This window comes from Drosophila willistoni (assembly GCF_018902025.1).
Source record: "Drosophila willistoni isolate 14030-0811.24 chromosome 2L unlocalized genomic scaffold, UCI_dwil_1.1 Seg196, whole genome shotgun sequence".
NCBI classification, from domain to species: domain Eukaryota; kingdom Metazoa; phylum Arthropoda; class Insecta; order Diptera; family Drosophilidae; genus Drosophila; species Drosophila willistoni.
The window spans coordinates 3255006-3277045 of record NW_025814048.1 but is presented as its reverse complement, the minus strand read 5'-3'; the positions used below and the strand labels follow the sequence as shown (position 1 = coordinate 3277045).

General features: G+C 39.3%; 7 protein-coding genes across 7 annotated transcripts; 3 read left to right on the top strand and 4 right to left on the bottom strand.

The window, feature by feature from the left end:
* The first annotated feature begins 641 nt into the window (after positions 1-641).
* LOC6640238 (SET domain-containing protein SmydA-8) lies at positions 642-2693 on the top strand. The gene is made up of 2 exons (XM_002063564.4): positions 642-1218; positions 1280-2693. The coding sequence occupies exons 1-2, from the start codon at positions 887-889 to the stop codon at positions 2619-2621; spliced, it is 1674 nt and encodes a 557-aa protein (XP_002063600.1). The 5' UTR covers positions 642-886; the 3' UTR covers positions 2622-2693.
* On the bottom strand, positions 2629-3807 carry LOC124460017 (mitochondrial mRNA pseudouridine synthase Trub2). The gene is made up of 3 exons (XM_047010090.1): positions 3616-3807; positions 3344-3556; positions 2629-3287 (listed from the first exon to the last, which is right to left on the bottom strand). Exons 1-3 carry the CDS (start codon positions 3743-3745, stop codon positions 2683-2685), a joined length of 948 nt encoding a protein of 315 aa, XP_046866046.1. The 5' UTR covers positions 3746-3807; the 3' UTR covers positions 2629-2682.
* An 88-nt stretch (positions 3808-3895) lies between these two features.
* On the top strand, positions 3896-5613 carry LOC124460016 (WD repeat-containing protein 74). Its single transcript, XM_047010089.1, has 3 exons — positions 3896-4072; positions 4130-5186; positions 5250-5613. Exons 1-3 carry the CDS (start codon positions 3985-3987, stop codon positions 5377-5379), a joined length of 1275 nt encoding a protein of 424 aa, XP_046866045.1. The 5' UTR covers positions 3896-3984; the 3' UTR covers positions 5380-5613.
* On the bottom strand, positions 5468-7486 carry LOC124459989 (sodium channel protein Nach-like). The gene is made up of 6 exons (XM_047009954.1): positions 7398-7486; positions 7132-7335; positions 6342-7078; positions 5852-5969; positions 5673-5782; positions 5468-5607 (listed from the first exon to the last, which is right to left on the bottom strand). Exons 1-6 carry the CDS (start codon positions 7484-7486, stop codon positions 5468-5470), a joined length of 1398 nt encoding a protein of 465 aa, XP_046865910.1.
* Positions 7487-8460: 974 nt separating this feature from the next.
* On the bottom strand, positions 8461-9639 carry LOC124460018 (mitochondrial mRNA pseudouridine synthase Trub2-like). The gene is made up of 3 exons (XM_047010091.1): positions 9448-9639; positions 9176-9388; positions 8461-9119 (listed from the first exon to the last, which is right to left on the bottom strand). The coding sequence occupies exons 1-3, from the start codon at positions 9575-9577 to the stop codon at positions 8515-8517; spliced, it is 948 nt and encodes a 315-aa protein (XP_046866047.1). The 5' UTR covers positions 9578-9639; the 3' UTR covers positions 8461-8514.
* Positions 9640-9727: 88 nt separating this feature from the next.
* LOC124460015 (WD repeat-containing protein 74-like) lies at positions 9728-11445 on the top strand. The gene is made up of 3 exons (XM_047010087.1): positions 9728-9904; positions 9962-11018; positions 11082-11445. Exons 1-3 carry the CDS (start codon positions 9817-9819, stop codon positions 11209-11211), a joined length of 1275 nt encoding a protein of 424 aa, XP_046866043.1. The 5' UTR covers positions 9728-9816; the 3' UTR covers positions 11212-11445.
* LOC6640239 (sodium channel protein Nach) lies at positions 11300-13641 on the bottom strand. Its single transcript, XM_047010088.1, has 6 exons — positions 13230-13641; positions 12964-13167; positions 12174-12910; positions 11684-11801; positions 11505-11614; positions 11300-11439 (listed from the first exon to the last, which is right to left on the bottom strand). The coding sequence occupies exons 1-6, from the start codon at positions 13403-13405 to the stop codon at positions 11300-11302; spliced, it is 1485 nt and encodes a 494-aa protein (XP_046866044.1). The 5' UTR covers positions 13406-13641.
* Positions 13642-22040: the final 8399 nt, after the last annotated feature.

Sequence of the window (22040 nt, the reverse complement as noted above, 5' to 3'; positions counted from 1 at the left end):
ATTTTCAGTTGAAAACTATACCACAATCTTATTGAATCAAGATTATAATATTTTTTTACAGTAAAGTAAAAACTCATTGTATCAAAAATATTTTAGGGCCTTTTCGAAATAAAAGTATACTAGGATCTTGTCAAATCAAAACTGTTTAACTCAAAAATTAATTTGATCTTTTCAAATCAAAAGTATTTCATAATCTCAAATGTCTCAAAAATACTTTTTGGGCCCCTTTAAAATTGGAAATCTCCGATTCAAAAAATATGATCTATTAAAAACATAGGTATTTAAGGATCTCTTTAAAAGAAAAGTATGTTTTGGTTTTGGTACTCTATGATCTCTTCGAATCGAAAGTTATCCAAGATTTCATTGTATTAGATATAAATATATCATTAATACGTTTTCCATACAAAATTGAAAGTAACAAATCTGGAATTTTGTTAGTTTTTGCGAAAAATAGTTAAGATCTTTGTCTAGGCGGCAATTGTTTTCTAATTACGGAGCAAAAGAAGTCGAAAGGGTTATCTGAGCTTTACACTTAAAAAAAACTCTAACAATAAGATTACGTTACTTAAAACTTAAACGACCGCTTACAACACTTGAACCACTGTGCAGCACTTTCGCACACTAGTTTTTCCCAAAAAAAAAAAATGATCAGAGAGCCCTGCGCTTTTCATATCGAAAGTTTGAAAATAAAATGCTCTTGCTAGAGAATAGTTTGGAGAAATGCTAAAAATATAACACACGACGCTCTCTCCGACTAAATCCGTCAACAAACAACAAAAAAAAAAACTTGCACGTCGTTTTAGTACAAAGTGTGAAGAATAACGTAACGCACCGCGGACATCCAAATTGATTAGAAAATCCCTATTCATCGAGAGAAATTTGTAGAATGTTGAGCCTGGACTGTGCCATCTGTGGGGTGGCTGCCTCAAGGACCTGCAATCGCTGTAGAATGGTTCGCTATTGCGATGGCGAGCATCAGAAGGAACACTGGCCGAGTCATAAGCGCAAATGTAAACCATTTCGTGAGGTACAAGATGAGCAATTGGGTCGCTATTTGGTGGCCACTCACGACATTGAGGCCAAGCAGATAATATTCGTCGAGGAGCCATTGGTCGTTGGTCCCAAATGGTATAAGTCGGAGGCGGAAAAGTCATCGGTTGTGGTGCCTTGTGTGGGTTGCTATACGCCATGTCGCCTGGGCAAGCATTTGTGTCACAGGTAGGTGAGAAGAAGGAGTCTGATCCCCCAATCTCATTGAAATGTTTTTGCTCTTTTCCAGTTGCCGCTGGCCTGTCTGTAGTGCCATGTGCCAGCACGAGAGTTTGGAATGCAGTATACTTAGCCTGGGTCCAGGACCGGCGGCTCGTTCCGATACACGTGGCCTGCACGATTACTATCGTGAAGATGCACTTCTGGTGTTGAAGTGCTTGCTCCTGCAACGTCAACATCCGGAACGTTGGAGTGCCCTGCTCGAGATGCAATCGCACGAGGAGGAACGCAAGGGCACGGAACTGCATCAGGAGGCCGAGAAGCGCATAGTCAACTATTTGCATCAGAAATTCTTGCATCGCCTCAAACAGGCAACCAAGCAGAGCAAGGAGAGTCGTCTAATAGCCGAATATGATCCAGAGTTATTGCATCGCCTGTGCGGCATAGTTGAGACCAATTACATGGTCATCGAATTGCCCACTGGAGTGGAATTGAGTGGCCTATTCCGGCAGGCTTGCATGATGGAGCATGCCTGTCAACCGAATTGTTATTTCACATTCGATGCGGCCACCCAGCAGATTGCAGTGCGAGCCGGTTGCAATTTGAAGAAAGGCGATCATCTCAAGATCACCTACACCAACATCCTGTGGGGCACTCAGCTGCGTCAGCATCATCTCAAGATGACCAAGCATTTCGTCTGCCGCTGTTCGCGTTGCCTGGATCCCACCGAATATGGCAGCTATGTGAGTGCCATGGCCTGTTTGGGCGATGTCAATAAGACATGTGTGGGCAGACAGCTTCCCGTGAATCCCTTGGATGAGGAAACTCAATGGAAATGCGATACATGCCCCATGGTTGTGGAGGCTGGATATGTCACGGAATTGCAGACCCACATGACTGCTGAGGTGGATAAGTTAATGTCTGGCAAACCATCGGCCAATGAAGTGGAATTACTTTTGGCTCGCCTCTCTCTGATGTTGCATCCCAATCATTTCCATATGTTCAATTTAAAGCACACACTTATACAGCTTTACGGGCATGAGGAGGGTTTGCAGATGAGTCAACTGGGTGCTGGACAGTTGGAACGCAAGCTGCGTCTATGCGAGGATCTTTACAACGTTTGCCGTCGCCTCGATCCGCATAGCATCAAGTTGGCCATCTATTTGACTGTTATTCTAATGGAAATTGTTCATACGCTGGAGGAGCAATCACGCAGACAGTCCAAGGAGGCTCTTAAGCTTCTCGACTTGGCTCACACGCGACTCCAGGAAGCCCAGGAAGTGCTGGATAAGGAACAGGATTCGGTGGCGGGCAAAAAATTGCACGACAAATTGCAAAAAGAGTTCTTCGAATTGGAGAAACTAGTTCTGATCCACAATCACAGATACCAGAAGCAGGAGCTGGAGCTCTAAACACCAATTTGGCATTACTTTTTTTTTGTATTTTCATAAGAAATTATACTAAAGTTAATGATCAGCCATGTAGTTCAATGCGTTCTTCTTTTAGCATCTCGGGATGGGACTTCAGAATCTCCTTCTGTTGGCGCAAATTCTTCATGATTCCCGGCAAATGCCAGCCATGTCGCAGGAGACTTTCACCCACCTCAAAGTGGGAATGCCGTATGCAACGCAATTGTACACAATGGGCAACTGTTCTCAGCTCCAGAGCCATGTCATGGACTATGGCAGCCAAATAGTCCTCCGTCTCATTGATGGCATGGATTTCCAGGGTAAAGCGGGGACGTTCAAATTCAATTAGCTTGATGCCGTAGAGAACTGGTTGTGAATTATCCGCCGGTCGTATGAGACCCTTGCAGGCCAATTCATAGGCAGCCTGAGTCTGAAGATCTACACCGCAGAGCTCATACATTTTACGTTGATGGGAAGCCTGCATGGAGGAGGCAAGACCACTTAATCTCTCAGCTGAGATGTGTTTGTAATTGGAACGCACTGTAATGCGCGAGTCGGGCAGGTGATTCTCTGTGGCAATGCCTAGACGGCCAGTTACATGGTAGATACGCACAGGCCGATTCCTTTGAATGCGACTCGATTGACGCAATCCCTTGTTGAGACCAAAGACTGCAAGGATAACAGATCGTAAAAGATTACTTAATTTTAGGAAGGTATTCGCTTACGTAGCACTCCACTTGTGTGTTCCCCCAAACTGGCCACAGTGGCACAACGTATATCTGCAGGTAAATAGCGGGAACCCGAGGCTAGTATGTGATCTGAAAGGTCTGTATTCTTGGCCATATTGTGAAAGACACTATCGGCAGCGGTTCCTGTGCCCAGCAGTGGTCTATCCTCGCTTAGTTTACGCGGCTCTCGTTGCTCCAACTCATTCAGACCTAAAGTAAGTAACAAAAAACAATTAAAGTTCCAATCGGCTGCACTAGCTCCACTTTACCTTTGCATATATTGGCTAAAATGGCATTGCGAACATGTATGACTTTCATGCCAGCTGGTTTATAGACATTTAGGACACCATTTAAGTGTCTAAACACAGTGGCTGCATCGTAAACTTTTGTGAGAGACATTCTCTCTTATAAATTACATAAAAATTGCACAAAAAAACAAAAATTGAAATTCAACGGCAAGGTAAACAAACAACAGCTGTTGCTTCGGTGTTGCCACTTCGCTGTCTATCTAGCGGGTTTTAGCCGTTTTATGGAGGGTTCTGTCTTTAGCAGAGTGCATCCCTGGTTTGTGGTTTGCATTTTTTGGCGCTGCACGTGTTCGGTTTGTTTTGATTTAATAAAAACGTATTTTAAACAAAATGAAGTGGACAACGGCAAATGTAAAGCATCATAATTATACAGCCAAACATGAAATCTATGTGGGCACACACACAGGATCCTTTAAACGTAAGTAGATGAGAATTCTCTCATTTTAACGCTAACTTGGGTTGAAATTTCTTACAGATTTGTGTCCCGCCGATGAGAAGACTCCCTATGGCCAGAGCAATCTCAGTGACATTAAATCATTGGATAAGGAATCGAGAGTAACTACCTTGTCATTTGGTAATGACCAGCAAACGGAAATTTTATTAGGAAGAGCCAAAAACACAGCCGAGATATGTCCACTGGCCAGAGCAGGAAGTCCAGGTGTTGTTCAAGTTGACTTCAAAGCCGCTCCCATAGTCGGTTTGGCACGTTATAATGATAGACTCATAGCCGGCATTGCCAATGGACAGATACAAAGTGTGCTACTTGATTCCGAAGAAGATTCAGAGGAAAATCTTATCTCTGCTGGCGATGAAATGGACCATTTGCGTCAATGCACGCAGGCTAGGCATATTGTGGCCACTGGTGGCAAGGGGAGACAGAATAATTTGAAGATCTTTGATCTAGCTGCCGATGGCAAACAAATCTTCTCGTCCAAGAATTTGCCCAATGATTATCTGCAGCTGGAGGTGAACGTATGGGACAGCGATGTGGGTTTCATGGATTCCCCCCAAGTGGTGGCCACCTGTTCGCGTTATGGCTATGTCCGTCTCTACGACACACGCAAACAACGACGACCAGTTGCTCTCTACTCGAGCGAGGAGCACGGCATGAGTTTTGCTACCCTGGTGGCCCATGGTAACTACATCTACACGGGCACCACAATGGGTGCTCTCAAAGCCTTCGATACGCGCCGCATGAAGACCCATGTGCATACCTACAAAGGCTTCACCGGAGGCATTAGTGATCTACATTTGGATAGCAGTGGCAAATACTTGAGTTCCGCCAGTTTGGATCGCTATGTGCGCGTCCACGAGGCGGAATCCACTGTCTTACTGTATCAATGCTATGTCAAATCAAAGGCCACCAAAATTCTTATACGTCCAGCTGAGGAAACTGAAAAGGAGGAAACTGACAATGAGGATGACGATGAAGAGGTGGAACAACAAGTGGACAAGAGGAACAATAAGCAAATTAAGACAACTCCTGTTGATGATGAATATGAGGATATGTTTGAGCAAATGCCAACTGTGGGGTAAGTTAACCATTTGCCATCTAATTTTCCATTTAATCTAATAAATATTTTTTGAACCACCAGCGATGAAGAGGACAATGAGGACGAGGACGATAACGACCAGGCTGAAACAACAAAAAAACAGCAACAACAAAAGAAACGTAAAGCTTCTAAACAAATACTGCAAAGTAAAAAGAAAAAAACAACTAAATAAATGTCAATGTTAAATATTTAGTTTAAACTTTTTAGTTTTACATACAAGTTTTAAAGAAATTATTGTAATTAAGTAAATAATTTGTTAATTATTTCCAAGCCTTTTTCGGCATTTGATCCTTTTGCAATTGATAATTTACATAGAGTCGATAAATGCAATAATAGAAAAATTCCACAACAGAAATCATGCTCAAGCCCAGGCAAAGATTGAAAATGCCACCCAAATCGGCTACAACAGAGAGAAAATCAATTTTAATTAACTAAAATAGTTGGAGACATTAAACATTTACTCACAAAGTAAGCCAATCCATGACATGACAGTGACTTTACGTATGACTGGAACAACTTGTTTGGCCAAATAGACACGCAGGACAAAGCTATCATTGTTCAGGGACTCTGGAGCACTAACAAGAGAGAAGCCAAGTGAAGGGAATTTTTCAACCCCCAAGTAAGATTTTTTTTTATATACTTACTAAAAGCGACTAACTGAATATTGATGTTGATTGAGATCCGTTCTATAGGACAATGTGGAGTAGGTAACGTCATAACAATTTGGTAAACACTGATCACAGCGCACACTCTTAAAGTTATCTGTGGTAAGAGGGTGGAGGAGGGGTTGGGTTAAATCTTGAGAGAACACTTTAAATTCATATTTAAGCTGTCAAGTGGGAAAAGATTCCAAAAGCAATGGGGTGAGGGCCCCCTTACACACACACATTCCGCTCTCTGTTCGGTTAGGGAGCAAAAACCATGTGGGAGAATCTTGAATATTTAATATAAATTATGTAACAGGAGTAAAATGGAGTAAAAGCACAAGCATCCAACAACTGAGACATAACCACAGCAAGAGCACAAGGAGAAGCATAAAAAATGCAGCACAGACACCACCAAAGGAATCAACGTGACAGACTTAAGGACACTAAGGATGTGCATTAAAGTTAAAGTTCATATTAAAGTGCTTACCATAGTTGGCTGAATAGCAAAAGGTATCATTGAGATTGCATTCCTTGTATTTGTTACCCACAATGGGCAATAAATATGGATGGCAATCGCAACTCTTGACAATGGCCTCCATTTGGCAACTCAGCATGCAGGCAGCTTGCCTATAATTACGTAAATCCAAATCATCAGAGGTCAAACAATCACGTTTCCTTTCGGCCAACTCTAGAACATCGGCGGATGAACTCTGCACGGTGGGTGAGACCTCAACGAAACTCTCGGAGCGAGCTGTTATGGTCACCGAAGCAGCCGATTCGGTGACATAATCCATGGGATGATGGACAAGAACTATCAGACCAGTATTCAAATTCCTTTCCGAACCCTCGGCCCCAATGAAAGTCAAACCGCCGTCCATGCCAAAAATGTTGGCCGAAAAGGGAACATAACTGGCATTGCGTGGATTGTAGTTGAAGGAGCAACAAGGACCCAAATACGCTGTCGTGGGTATAAAGGATAAATACTCATGACTCTGGTTGCATTGGAATTCCGTGTGGCCCCAGAAGCAGCGTTTCACAAAATCCCCACAGCCAGGACTAACCGCCATGGCGGCCTCCCAAATGGAGACATTGTTCAGACGGAGCACGGCATCGGTGCTGCGATAACTATCATGTGAGGGTGGCACAAAACCCTGATCCGTAAAGGCATTCAAGAAATCAAAACCAGCTGCCACTTCGCCTATATCAAACTCGGGGGGGATCTTTCTAAAAAAAAACCATAGAGAAAACAGAATAAGGATTCATTTTGGAGTACATACAAGGTCTTGACATAACGTTCCACACGCTCCGAATTGACAACTTTGGGACTACAGATGGTCACCCCAGGAAAGGCCACATCCGTGATGGACAAATCATTCGAAATGTTATTAACAATTGGATACGAATAGAATTTCAGCCAGAGCAGCAAAGTTAAGTAAATGCTCAAGAGCAGCAATTGCATCAGCACCGATGACCATATAAATCTGTGTGGGTGGCGAAATTCACGACATTTGCTGACGTCATCTGCAGTGGCATCTCTACTCACCTGGATAGACCATGTGTACGATTCCTTCTTAATAGCCACATGCCGCTCACCTTGGTCCGTTCGGTGTATTCCCAAAACGTATTGACCATGGCCCGTCTCAGTGGGTGGTCAAAGATTGAGGGAGCAGCAGCTCCTTTAATTTTTTCCGCTTCTGGCCACTTTCTATTGTCCGTCATGCTTCGTGTGTGTGTGCACACACACTCATAATGCCAGAGTCCTTTTATAGTCGTCTCCGTCTACGCTTAATGAGGACTAAAACAAACTTTCTTCATGTCACTAATTGTGGTCTAATTGACTTGTTAATTTGTAAAGTTGGACGCATTAGACTGACATTTTCGGTGTGGATACGACGAGGGGAAAGGGCAACCAACTAATCAATACATTGAGCTACTTTTTCTCTAGTCAAATTTGAATTTCAATAAGACATGTGTGGGCAGACAGCTTCCCGTGAATCCCTTGGATGAGGAAACTCAATGGAAATGCGATACATGCCCCATGGTTGTGGAGGCTGGATATGTCACGGAATTGCAGACCCACATGACTGCTGAGGTGGATAAGTTAATGTCTGGCAAACCATCGGCCAATGAAGTGGAATTACTTTTGGCTCGCCTCTCTCTGATGTTGCATCCCAATCATTTCCATATGTTCAATTTAAAGCACACACTTATACAGCTTTACGGGCATGAGGAGGGTTTGCAGATGAGTCAACTGGGTGCTGGACAGTTGGAACGCAAGCTGCGTCTATGCGAGGATCTTTACAACGTTTGCCGTCGCCTCGATCCGCATAGCATCAAGTTGGCCATCTATTTGACTGTTATTCTAATGGAAATTGTTCATACGCTGGAGGAGCAATCACGCAGACAGTCCAAGGAGGCTCTTAAGCTTCTCGACTTGGCTCACACGCGACTCCAGGAAGCCCAGGAAGTGCTGGATAAGGAACAGGATTCGGTGGCGGGCAAAAAATTGCACGACAAATTGCAAAAAGAGTTCTTCGAATTGGAGAAACTAGTTCTGATCCACAATCACAGATACCAGAAGCAGGAGCTGGAGCTCTAAACACCAATTTGGCATTACTTTTTTTTTGTATTTTCATAAGAAATTATACTAAAGTTAATGATCAGCCATGTAGTTCAATGCGTTCTTCTTTTAGCATCTCGGGATGGGACTTCAGAATCTCCTTCTGTTGGCGCAAATTCTTCATGATTCCCGGCAAATGCCAGCCATGTCGCAGGAGACTTTCACCCACCTCAAAGTGGGAATGCCGTATGCAACGCAATTGTACACAATGGGCAACTGTTCTCAGCTCCAGAGCCATGTCATGGACTATGGCAGCCAAATAGTCCTCCGTCTCATTGATGGCATGGATTTCCAGGGTAAAGCGGGGACGTTCAAATTCAATTAGCTTGATGCCGTAGAGAACTGGTTGTGAATTATCCGCCGGTCGTATGAGACCCTTGCAGGCCAATTCATAGGCAGCCTGAGTCTGAAGATCTACACCGCAGAGCTCATACATTTTACGTTGATGGGAAGCCTGCATGGAGGAGGCAAGACCACTTAATCTCTCAGCTGAGATGTGTTTGTAATTGGAACGCACTGTAATGCGCGAGTCGGGCAGGTGATTCTCTGTGGCAATGCCTAGACGGCCAGTTACATGGTAGATACGCACAGGCCGATTCCTTTGAATGCGACTCGATTGACGCAATCCCTTGTTGAGACCAAAGACTGCAAGGATAACAGATCGTAAAAGATTACTTAATTTTAGGAAGGTATTCGCTTACGTAGCACTCCACTTGTGTGTTCCCCCAAACTGGCCACAGTGGCACAACGTATATCTGCAGGTAAATAGCGGGAACCCGAGGCTAGTATGTGATCTGAAAGGTCTGTATTCTTGGCCATATTGTGAAAGACACTATCGGCAGCGGTTCCTGTGCCCAGCAGTGGTCTATCCTCGCTTAGTTTACGCGGCTCTCGTTGCTCCAACTCATTCAGACCTAAAGTAAGTAACAAAAAACAATTAAAGTTCCAATCGGCTGCACTAGCTCCACTTTACCTTTGCATATATTGGCTAAAATGGCATTGCGAACATGTATGACTTTCATGCCAGCTGGTTTATAGACATTTAGGACACCATTTAAGTGTCTAAACACAGTGGCTGCATCGTAAACTTTTGTGAGAGACATTCTCTCTTATAAATTACATAAAAATTGCACAAAAAAACAAAAATTGAAATTCAACGGCAAGGTAAACAAACAACAGCTGTTGCTTCGGTGTTGCCACTTCGCTGTCTATCTAGCGGGTTTTAGCCGTTTTATGGAGGGTTCTGTCTTTAGCAGAGTGCATCCCTGGTTTGTGGTTTGCATTTTTTGGCGCTGCACGTGTTCGGTTTGTTTTGATTTAATAAAAACGTATTTTAAACAAAATGAAGTGGACAACGGCAAATGTAAAGCATCATAATTATACAGCCAAACATGAAATCTATGTGGGCACACACACAGGATCCTTTAAACGTAAGTAGATGAGAATTCTCTCATTTTAACGCTAACTTGGGTTGAAATTTCTTACAGATTTGTGTCCCGCCGATGAGAAGACTCCCTATGGCCAGAGCAATCTCAGTGACATTAAATCATTGGATAAGGAATCGAGAGTAACTACCTTGTCATTTGGTAATGACCAGCAAACGGAAATTTTATTAGGAAGAGCCAAAAACACAGCCGAGATATGTCCACTGGCCAGAGCAGGAAGTCCAGGTGTTGTTCAAGTTGACTTCAAAGCCGCTCCCATAGTCGGTTTGGCACGTTATAATGATAGACTCATAGCCGGCATTGCCAATGGACAGATACAAAGTGTGCTACTTGATTCCGAAGAAGATTCAGAGGAAAATCTTATCTCTGCTGGCGATGAAATGGACCATTTGCGTCAATGCACGCAGGCTAGGCATATTGTGGCCACTGGTGGCAAGGGGAGACAGAATAATTTGAAGATCTTTGATCTAGCTGCCGATGGCAAACAAATCTTCTCGTCCAAGAATTTGCCCAATGATTATCTGCAGCTGGAGGTGAACGTATGGGACAGCGATGTGGGTTTCATGGATTCCCCCCAAGTGGTGGCCACCTGTTCGCGTTATGGCTATGTCCGTCTCTACGACACACGCAAACAACGACGACCAGTTGCTCTCTACTCGAGCGAGGAGCACGGCATGAGTTTTGCTACCCTGGTGGCCCATGGTAACTACATCTACACGGGCACCACAATGGGTGCTCTCAAAGCCTTCGATACGCGCCGCATGAAGACCCATGTGCATACCTACAAAGGCTTCACCGGAGGCATTAGTGATCTACATTTGGATAGCAGTGGCAAATACTTGAGTTCCGCCAGTTTGGATCGCTATGTGCGCGTCCACGAGGCGGAATCCACTGTCTTACTGTATCAATGCTATGTCAAATCAAAGGCCACCAAAATTCTTATACGTCCAGCTGAGGAAACTGAAAAGGAGGAAACTGACAATGAGGATGACGATGAAGAGGTGGAACAACAAGTGGACAAGAGGAACAATAAGCAAATTAAGACAACTCCTGTTGATGATGAATATGAGGATATGTTTGAGCAAATGCCAACTGTGGGGTAAGTTAACCATTTGCCATCTAATTTTCCATTTAATCTAATAAATATTTTTTGAACCACCAGCGATGAAGAGGACAATGAGGACGAGGACGATAACGACCAGGCTGAAACAACAAAAAAACAGCAACAACAAAAGAAACGTAAAGCTTCTAAACAAATACTGCAAAGTAAAAAGAAAAAAACAACTAAATAAATGTCAATGTTAAATATTTAGTTTAAACTTTTTAGTTTTACATACAAGTTTTAAAGAAATTATTGTAATTAAGTAAATAATTTGTTAATTATTTCCAAGCCTTTTTCGGCATTTGATCCTTTTGCAATTGATAATTTACATAGAGTCGATAAATGCAATAATAGAAAAATTCCACAACAGAAATCATGCTCAAGCCCAGGCAAAGATTGAAAATGCCACCCAAATCGGCTACAACAGAGAGAAAATCAATTTTAATTAACTAAAATAGTTGGAGACATTAAACATTTACTCACAAAGTAAGCCAATCCATGACATGACAGTGACTTTACGTATGACTGGAACAACTTGTTTGGCCAAATAGACACGCAGGACAAAGCTATCATTGTTCAGGGACTCTGGAGCACTAACAAGAGAGAAGCCAAGTGAAGGGAATTTTTCAACCCCCAAGTAAGATTTTTTTTTATATACTTACTAAAAGCGACTAACTGAATATTGATGTTGATTGAGATCCGTTCTATAGGACAATGTGGAGTAGGTAACGTCATAACAATTTGGTAAACACTGATCACAGCGCACACTCTTAAAGTTATCTGTGGTAAGAGGGTGGAGGAGGGGTTGGGTTAAATCTTGAGAGAACACTTTAAATTCATATTTAAGCTGTCAAGTGGGAAAAGATTCCAAAAGCAATGGGGTGAGGGCCCCCTTACACACACACATTCCGCTCTCTGTTCGGTTAGGGAGCAAAAACCATGTGGGAGAATCTTGAATATTTAATATAAATTATGTAACAGGAGTAAAATGGAGTAAAAGCACAAGCATCCAACAACTGAGACATAACCACAGCAAGAGCACAAGGAGAAGCATAAAAAATGCAGCACAGACACCACCAAAGGAATCAACGTGACAGACTTAAGGACACTAAGGATGTGCATTAAAGTTAAAGTTCATATTAAAGTGCTTACCATAGTTGGCTGAATAGCAAAAGGTATCATTGAGATTGCATTCCTTGTATTTGTTACCCACAATGGGCAATAAATATGGATGGCAATCGCAACTCTTGACAATGGCCTCCATTTGGCAACTCAGCATGCAGGCAGCTTGCCTATAATTACGTAAATCCAAATCATCAGAGGTCAAACAATCACGTTTCCTTTCGGCCAACTCTAGAACATCGGCGGATGAACTCTGCACGGTGGGTGAGACCTCAACGAAACTCTCGGAGCGAGCTGTTATGGTCACCGAAGCAGCCGATTCGGTGACATAATCCATGGGATGATGGACAAGAACTATCAGACCCGTATTCAAATTCCTTTCCGAACCCTCGGCCCCAATGAAAGTCAAACCGCCGTCCATGCCAAAAATGTTGGCCGAAAAGGGAACATAACTGGCATTGCGTGGATTGTAGTTGAAGGAGCAACAAGGACCCAAATACGCTGTCGTGGGTATAAAGGATAAATACTCATGACTCTGGTTGCATTGGAATTCCGTGTGGCCCCAGAAGCAGCGTTTCACAAAATCCCCACAGCCAGGACTAACCGCCATGGCGGCCTCCCAAATGGAGACATTGTTCAGACGGAGCACGGCATCGGTGCTGCGATAACTATCATGTGAGGGTGGCACAAAACCCTGATCCGTAAAGGCATTCAAGAAATCAAAACCAGCTGCCACTTCGCCTATATCAAACTCGGGGGGGATCTTTCTAAAAAAAAACCATAGAGAAAACAGAATAAGGATTCATTTTGGAGTACATACAAGGTCTTGACATAACGTTCCACACGCTCCGAATTGACAACTTTGGGACTACAGATGGTCACCCCAGGAAAGGCCACATCCGTGATGGACAAATCATTCGAAATGTTATTAACAATTGGATACGAATAGAATTTCAGCCAGAGCAGCAAAGTTAAGTAAATGCTCAAGAGCAGCAATTGCATCAGCACCGATGACCATATAAATCTGTGTGGGTGGCGAAATTCACGACATTTGCTGACGTCATCTGCAGTGGCATCTCTACTCACCTGGATAGACCATGTGTACGATTCCTTCTTAATAGCCACATGCCGCTCACCTTGGTCCGTTCGGTGTATTCCCAAAACGTATTGACCATGGCCCGTCTCAGTGGGTGGTCAAAGATTGAGGGAGCAGCAGCTCCTTTAATTTTTTCCGCTTCTGGCCACTTTCTATTGTCCGTCATGCTTCGTGTGTGTGTGCACACACACTCATAATGCCAGAGTCCTTTTATAGTCGTCTCCGTCTACGCTTAATGAGGACTAAAACAAACTTTCTTCATGTCACTAATTGTGGTCTAATTGACTTGTTAATTTGTAAAGTTGGACGCATTAGACTGACATTTTCGGTGTGGATACGACGAGGGGAAAGGGCAACCAACTAATCAATACATTGAGCTACTTTTTCTCTAGTCAAATTTGAATTTCAAAACTAATTGCAAAAATTAAAAACTTTACCGCTAATATTAAAAAATTCCATGCCAAAAAATATTGTCAAGCCGTGGGAAGGAAAACTTTTGTAGCTGTCAAAGCTCAGGTATATAAACTATGCAGAAGGCAGAAATGGCAGAAGGCTCTGCTCCTGAGATGTGGATGATGGGATGGCAACCATCAGCCACATCAACATCGAGTGTAAGCAACTTTTTCACCAGCTAAATTATTTTTTGTTTGCGTTTTCCTGTTTTGAAACAAATAAAAGTTTTCTCTTCTCAAACACACACACACACACACACAGAGACATTTGCGAGTACTAAAATCCAAAGTTGAAAAACTTTCACTAACGAAATTAAAAACATACCGCGAAGTTCTTAAATCACACCAACGGATAAATGATACCCTACATTTTCACTGAGCTCAATGGATGAGCTTGTAAACGAAATGAGATAGGAAAAACTTTCGTTTCTTTTTAAATATGCATATCAGCATTTACTTTTTGTTTAAATTTTCATTCACTGCTTCTTAGTTTGATATTCATTTCAACACCCTCTTGGCTTATTTTAAGTCTTATTCACGCCCCATTAAATCAAAATGTCTGCTTAATCTTCAACTTAGTTGGGCTTAAGGTAATTTTGTGGAATAATGATAAATTGTGAAATTTAAATCAAAATCATCTTGAAATACTTGTGAATATTTAAATTCCACAATCACTAAACTTTAATAGTTTATCTAAATAAAATTTGTTTGCAAATATAAGTTGCTTTTACATTTTTTTTAAAATGTTTTTTGTGAAGATTTCTTCGAAAAAATTGCAACTTTTTATGAATTATGACTAAGTTGGTAAGAGACCTATATTTTATTAAATAAAAATTAATTTTGGCATTTTTGAACACACATATTTTCTTTCATTAGTCAACGGTTATTTGATTTTTTTTCCATTAGTTTTGAATTGTGTGGCAAAAACAAAACCATAGCGAGTTTATTTTAATGAATAAAATTTGAAGCCCTAATAAGTATGCTATATAAAAAATGTACATGCGAATGGGGAAAAGTAATATCGTTGTTTAAACATTAAACAATGTAAAAATGGTTGTAATTAAGTCGATTCGCCAGTTTTGATTTTAGAAGAATAATACATACGACTTTCCTCTTATTCCACCCAAGCAAAATCTGTTTGTTACTTACATACTCAACAATATTGACGATGGCACCTAATACTCATACATTGATATGAATTAAACAGTTTCTGACAACAAGACTTGAAGAATTTTAAGATTGGATTAGAATGAAATATTCAAAAAAGCTTCTAAAGCCAAATTCGATCATTTAAAATTGCTCACAAATGCCGCTTCTTGTCCTTCCTCTTGAGAAAATATACCCGTCAACTACTATTTGCAGGGTATATAATAAATCTATAGAACAAACATTGAATCCCTTCAATCCTGCTGTGCCCTACCTCGAAAAAAAAAACTCATTTGAGCGTTTCAATCACCTTCAACTGAAAATTCACTTGGCAAATTTAAGCAAATTGCTTAACATTTTGCTTGATTATAAAACAAGGCAAGAGTGAACATATAGTGGAGACGTGACGATGAATGTATGTGTGTGTGTGTGTGTGTGTGTATTAGGGTGGTGTGTGTGTGTGTGTGCGTATCCTTATCTCAGCTTTTATGTTTGCCGCAAATCACAAGCGCGTGTTCTCGATAAAAAGTTGCCAAAGGTAAGGCAACAACTTTTCAACTTTTTTTAGAAATTAAAACTTATCACACCCACGCCCCACATTCCATCTCTTTCGCTCTCACCCTCTCTTTCCCTCTTTGCGTTCTTTTCCTAGTTTTACTAGCTTTAATTAACATGGTAATTTATAGATTTGCCACTCTCAATTATAGCTGACTAATACTTAATTAATTAAAATTCAATCTCAGCTTAAACAATGACAAGTCTAGGAACAGCAACAACAACAACAACAACTACAACATCATTTCAATAAAGTCAACAACTAATTCCTTATAAATAAACTCTATTTCTGTCTTTCCCCTTTCTCCACCCCCTAACAAAAACTTTCCGTTGCAAGTAAATTCCTATTTCCCTCCCGCCCTACTCCTTTTCCTGCTCCTTGTTCTACTAGAAGCAGTTCCACTGTTTGGCACAAGTTTGGGATTTTTATTGGCACAGCTTAGGACCAGAAGATTTGGTACACGGAAAACTTTCGCTGGTTGTCTGTGTGGGAGGAGGAGGGAAAGGGAAGAGGTTCTAAGGACGAGATGGTACTGCAGACACAAACATTTGAGTTTGAAATAGTTCAATAGAGATTGGGAGAGAGAACGTGAGGAAGTGCAAGCTAGAAATGCATTTGGAAAATAGTTGAAACTATGGTAACTTCACTTTAAAGTGCCAATTTAAAGTGGCCAAGTTATTCGACTTTGATTTTGGCTTCCTTTCGATAATGTGAGACAAGTATTTGAAGGACCTTTTGGCGATTCATTCATTTTATTTGATTTTAATCATAACACAAAAATAATCATAATCATAATCATGTAATGCTGTCACTTCAATATTGTTAAATCATCATTTTAATGATAAGCCAACAAATGCCAAATCAAAGAGAAAGAAAAAACCGAAAATCAATCAAATCAAGCCAAGCAAAAAGGCATTAACCACAAGGAGGGAGGAAGGAAGAGGCAAAGGCAAGAAAGGGAGAGAGAGAGAGGGGGAAGTGTCTTGCCTTTGGCGTTTATTTGCTTATTTGAACAACACTTGGCCATGTCGCCATTGCCATCAATATATATCAAGCTGTCCAGGACATAAAAAGGCCTCAACTGAATATTTGCATACACATTGAGAGCTGTCAGTCGGTCAGCCATCCAGCCAGCCAGTTGGTTGGTTGGTTGGTTATCTGTTCGCTTATTATAATATCTTCGATATACTTGTGCGTAATGCATATCAGAAGTACCCATGTTCTTGGGCCATAATCGTAAAGAAGAAACAAATAATTCAGTGAATGCGAATTCTCTTCCCCATCATCATCATCATCGTCATCATCATGTCTCTCAATCTCCAATTCTCACACCCACACGAGCTCCAGCTCGTTGTTGTTCTTCTTTTCAAGCTGCGATTAAGCGTACGATTTGTATCTTTTTGGCCAGTTGCCCACAGAGAGGGCGAAGGCGGATGATTCGGAGGATTGAGGGTGGGGAAACAAAAAAGAAATACTCGGAAATTGTATGGACTGCAAGTGAAGGCATGTAGTTGCCCGCGCGGCATGGTCACGGGGCATGGGCTCGGGCAAGACGCCGCCAGGCCCAAACAGGAAAAACTCTGCAAAACGGAAGGCCATGTTGGCTCTGGCTCGCACTCTGACTCTGGCCAGGCCAGGCTGCTGGTCTAAACAAAAAAAAGCAAAAATATAAAAAGCCATTGACGACTCAATGCCAGAGATTCAAGTTTGACTCAGCGAAAATCAAAAGAGCACACTCACAACCGAATACGAAAGACTCTAAAGACAAAAGAAAATAAAGTCTCCAAAGACAAAACGGAAACATCAGACCTCAAATGTAATTTTTGAGCTCAAATTTTCAATAAGATCTGTATAGCCTGATCTAAGATCTAGATTCTTGAACCTTTACTTTATAGCATAAAAAAATGCATAATGTTTCAACGAAGTAGTTTTTATTTTGGTATTTCCAGAAAGATAATTCGATTGATTTTCTTGCCATAGTAAATGGATTTTTATTAATCTTATTTCTGTAGTACTTACACTTTTGTCTGCATATTTCTATGTTTGTGAATAGATGTTAATTTCCCATGGTAAAATTATTTACAGTAAAATTATTCTCATAACACAAAAACTCTTAGATTTGTCCAATTTAGTTCAAGATCAGGTGCATATTGAAAAACTGGTAAAATAAAGATAAACTGTGAAATCGGAAACGCTTGGTTATCCCTAAGTATTCTTTTAGAGACCGCGGATCCGATTTTACAGCATTCCTTTTTTGGAAATACATTTCGCTTTCTTCGTGAACGCATTTCAAAAAGGGCGCCAATACGATTTGTCGTCGTAAAATGGCATCCAAACAAAAATTTTAAGATTTATTTGCTATAGTTTTATCAGATTTTAATAAGCAGAAAAAAGCAATACATTGTTTGATAATGCAATATTTTCTTTATTTAATCTATATAGTTTAGAGACTTTTAAGATATGCCAAAATGTTAGCACGAATCTCTAAAAGAGGAGCTTTAGCTCTAGAATATATAGATAGACTATTGAAGAATGCCCTGACAATTTCGACTATTTACTAATAAGACTTTAAATAAGTTTATTTAAAGAAAATCTTTTGTAATGATTAAAAGGAGATATTTAATATAAGCCTATTTCAAATTTAGACAGTTTTTAGATTGTTATATTACATTAAGAATCTCTTCTATTCAATCTAAATAAGTTTTTGGATATAGTCATGAATTTAACCTTTACAGAGAATTTACAAAATGTATACAGAAAAGTGTAGAAAAAAGGCTTGATAGTTTCATGATGAAACTTTCCTCTTTCTGCATAATTAAAACCAGCAATAAAAGTGCCAATGTCCTTTTAATAAGTCCTGCGACTTAGACATAAATAAATAGCTACAATTAAGTTAACAAACTAAGAAAAATATACACAATTTAGTTAGTAACCTTAACTACTTAGAAATGCTAATCTAATTTATCTCAACTTTCCTGCCATGTCAAAAGAAAGGGTATCTGATGGGTCAATGAGCCCTCGACTATGCCTGCCAGCTTGTTAGCCGAAACGCAGTTTTTTTTGGTCTTAGCCGTAAAGTTGAAAATCAATTTAGTGGAATGCCAAAAAAACAAAAACGAAAGAAAAAAAGTTTTCAACTTCACATATTTGCTCATGTCCTGGGCGGGACCTTGAATATTTTTTCCTGCTGTTATCCTTTCGAGGATTTTGAAAGGCACATGTGTACATACATATATGGGATAGGTAGATACATGTGTGTGTGTGCATATAACGGATACTTTGCATTTGTAGCCCAATTGATTTTTAATGGCTTTATGCTTCGACTAAAACAACAACAACAACAACAACAAGCGGAAAAAAAGAGTTCCAGTAAAAACAGTTTCGAGTGCCTTTGAGAAGTTTATTCTTCGGCCAAAAAAACCAAGAGAAAAAAAAGGGTCACAAATATATTACAATGTCTTTTCTGAAGAGCATTAGGCATAAAATAATAACTACAAAAGAATAAAGTAAAGTAAAGCTACTTACAATTTGCCACTGTGAGATAGAGGGTCATTTTATTTCCAAGCTGTTGCCTTCAATTTGGCTGCAACACTCAGAGAAATCCCATTAATGCCAAATAAAGTGACAGTTCACGGTATATATATACATATATATAAAGGCAACGGGCAAGTGTTGACTAATTGCGTTTCATTTCATTTCTTTCCTTTCTTCTTGATGTTGTTTTTCTTATCCCACACTCTTTTTTTTTTTTTGTTGTTTTCTGTTTACTTGCGTTGACACAGGTAAACAAATTCTTCAGAACTGTGTCAGCACAGTGGGTGGAATAAGTATAGCAATCACTTGAACAAAAATCTTAATTGGAGTGGTCATTAGTTGACTTGGGAATTTGAACTAAAGTGCTTTATTTAATATAAAATAAATAATAACCAATTAAAAATTGTTTAGTCAATACTTAGTTACATCAACATGATTAATATTTTTAATTGCCATAACTCTCCGTCTCTTTCCTTCTCTGGTGAATAGTGGAAAATGACATATTGAGAAGTATTAAGAAACATTTTTAAAACTCAATTTGTATTTAGTTGATTAAACTTCAAAGACTTTATTGGTATAAAGAAAACACAAAATATGACAAAATTTCCAAGAACATTTCACCAATTTCTTTTACTAGTATTGTAAACAAGAACTTTTACTAGGCACTGTTTATTATGAAGTAAAGGTGCCACAAGCTGTGCTTGCAGCTTCTCCTGCTTCTGTTTCTGTTTTCTCCTCTTTCTGCTAAGGTGGTCTTGGCATTTGTTGTTGTTAATGATGTTGCTGTTATTGTAACTGTCATTAAATTAACGCACTTTGCATTTAAGCCAGCTTATGGCTGCTCATAAGCCTATTAAGTGTGCACCAGGTTGAGACCAAAAAAAGAAGAAGGAGAAAAAAATAGGTAACTTAGCAAAGAAACCAATTTGTTTTAAGCGAAAAAAATTAAGTATAAAAAATACGATGACAGAGAGAGAGATAAAAAGAGAGAGAGCCAAAACCAAATGCCCGGAAATTGATGAAATCCCAAATTAGGTAATCGACTTTAAAAATTTCTTTCACATTAAAGCCAATCGTGAATTTGCCACACATTCTCTTAGTATGCATGAAAAGTCCTCGCTTAGTAAGCAGCGTCACTTGCTTTTCTATTAGACCTTGATCTGTTTTATTTTTCTATTTGACCTCTCGACAAAATTTCATTTCCTATTTGACCCTTTTTTGTTTGAAATTTTTATGCTTGGCCTTTTCTCAGAACATTCTTGATGTACCCAATAACAATTTCAATTGCAAATCAAATTAGGCTCATACCAACAAAATGGTTTTTTAATCAAGAAAACCCTTCAAACCAAATTCATTGTAAATGAATTTATTGATCTAAGAGTTATCCATAAGTCCAAGGCTAATAAAATCAAAAAATATACATGGCCTAAGAAAAAAGGCCAAAAAATTTGAGGCAAATTATCATCTAATTATTTTGCTAATTGGATTATTGACTACGTGGTGCGGTCCATAAGTTAGCGGATGTCATTTATTAGCTGCGAGTTGTATGTCTTATTTTTGTTGCCTTCTCAGGAAAGAAGGAATATTGTGAGTAATATCTTTTGCAGATTTTTTTTAGGTTGAAAAGAAATAGCCACTATAATCTATATTCATTAAAAAAGCAATTTATTTTTGTCATCGAATCTAAGCATTTGGCATTGTTCATTTTTATATTGACTACTATTACTTTATGTACAAATGTGTATATTAAGGATGCTTCTTTAGAGGAAGAGAACTTTTGATAGGGATAACTGTGAAATCAGACCATTCTGAGCAGCTATCTTACTTTCTAGACCAAACTTAAAGAACTCTTCAGCCCATTATCGAAATCATAGGTCCAATGGCTTCAATTTTTTCAAAATCTTTCCGCAAAATGTTCTTAGTAGTCAAAATAATGTAAAATATAATATAAAAAGTTTTATATATTTCAAATATCCAAACCTTGGGGCGATACTGCTCCTTAGAGATTTAATAAATATATCCGATGATGATAGTTCTTCATTCAAATATATGATTATACGATTATACGATGATTAGGAGGAGGATTATATTAATAATTTACACTTTTTCTTAAGATACAGAAAGTTTTATTACTTAAAAAACATTTACTTCACATCGTTTAATTTCAGTAAGGGAGAACAATTAACATTTTTGGTTACGAAGTAACTTAGTTATAAGGAAAAATATAAAATATTAGTCGCTTAGACTTAGTCCCTACGAAAAAAATGATTACTTTGTGTTAAACAAATTTAAATTAAATATTAATTAGTTAAAAACAATTTTAATATATGTATTTCTAAAACAGTATTGCAAGAATACACTTAAAAGCCTAAACGAGTCATTCAGTTTTGTAAAGGTCTGACAAGTCACTTTATTTATTCTATTCGTTTGACTAACAAATTCCATGAACTATTAGTTGAAGCAATCGTTTCATTCGTTTAGAGCATGATTAAAGAACACATCCAATGCCAACATCTTAGGATTTCTTAGAATTATGTTTAAAGAACAAATTTAAATATTTGGATCACGGATATGGATTTACCCTTTAGAAATGGGTACTATCTCTGGTTCTAACTTTTGTCCGCCTATAATTAAGGTTTAGGTATGTCATCCATTTCGTTTATAAATTTCTTTCAAAACAAAAGTCGTTTCAAAACAAATTTCTAAGCATCAAATATACTTACCTTTAATAATAAATGTATTAAATGCTTACAATATTGAGCTGAAATCAATGAAAATATAGTTTTTGTCTAGCAAATTTCGTTTAGTCTAAGCCAAGTCATTCGTAATGAGCAAATCTGTGGCTAATGCCAAAACACTTGCCACAACAAGTTTATTTGGCTGAAAGTTGAGCAATGTTAAACTTTGATTTTATATGCATAGATGTCGGACTAAGACTATAATTAAAGTCAAGCCGGAAACAATTGAATCTGCTTAAAGAATACTTTTTTACGATGCCCATAAAAAAGGCATTCAACTATGTATGTGTATGTGTGTGTGTAAGAGAATATCCTGAAGACTCTTCTGTCTTCTGGGCTAACAAGTTGTGCCAATTAACAGAGCAGAAGGAAAAC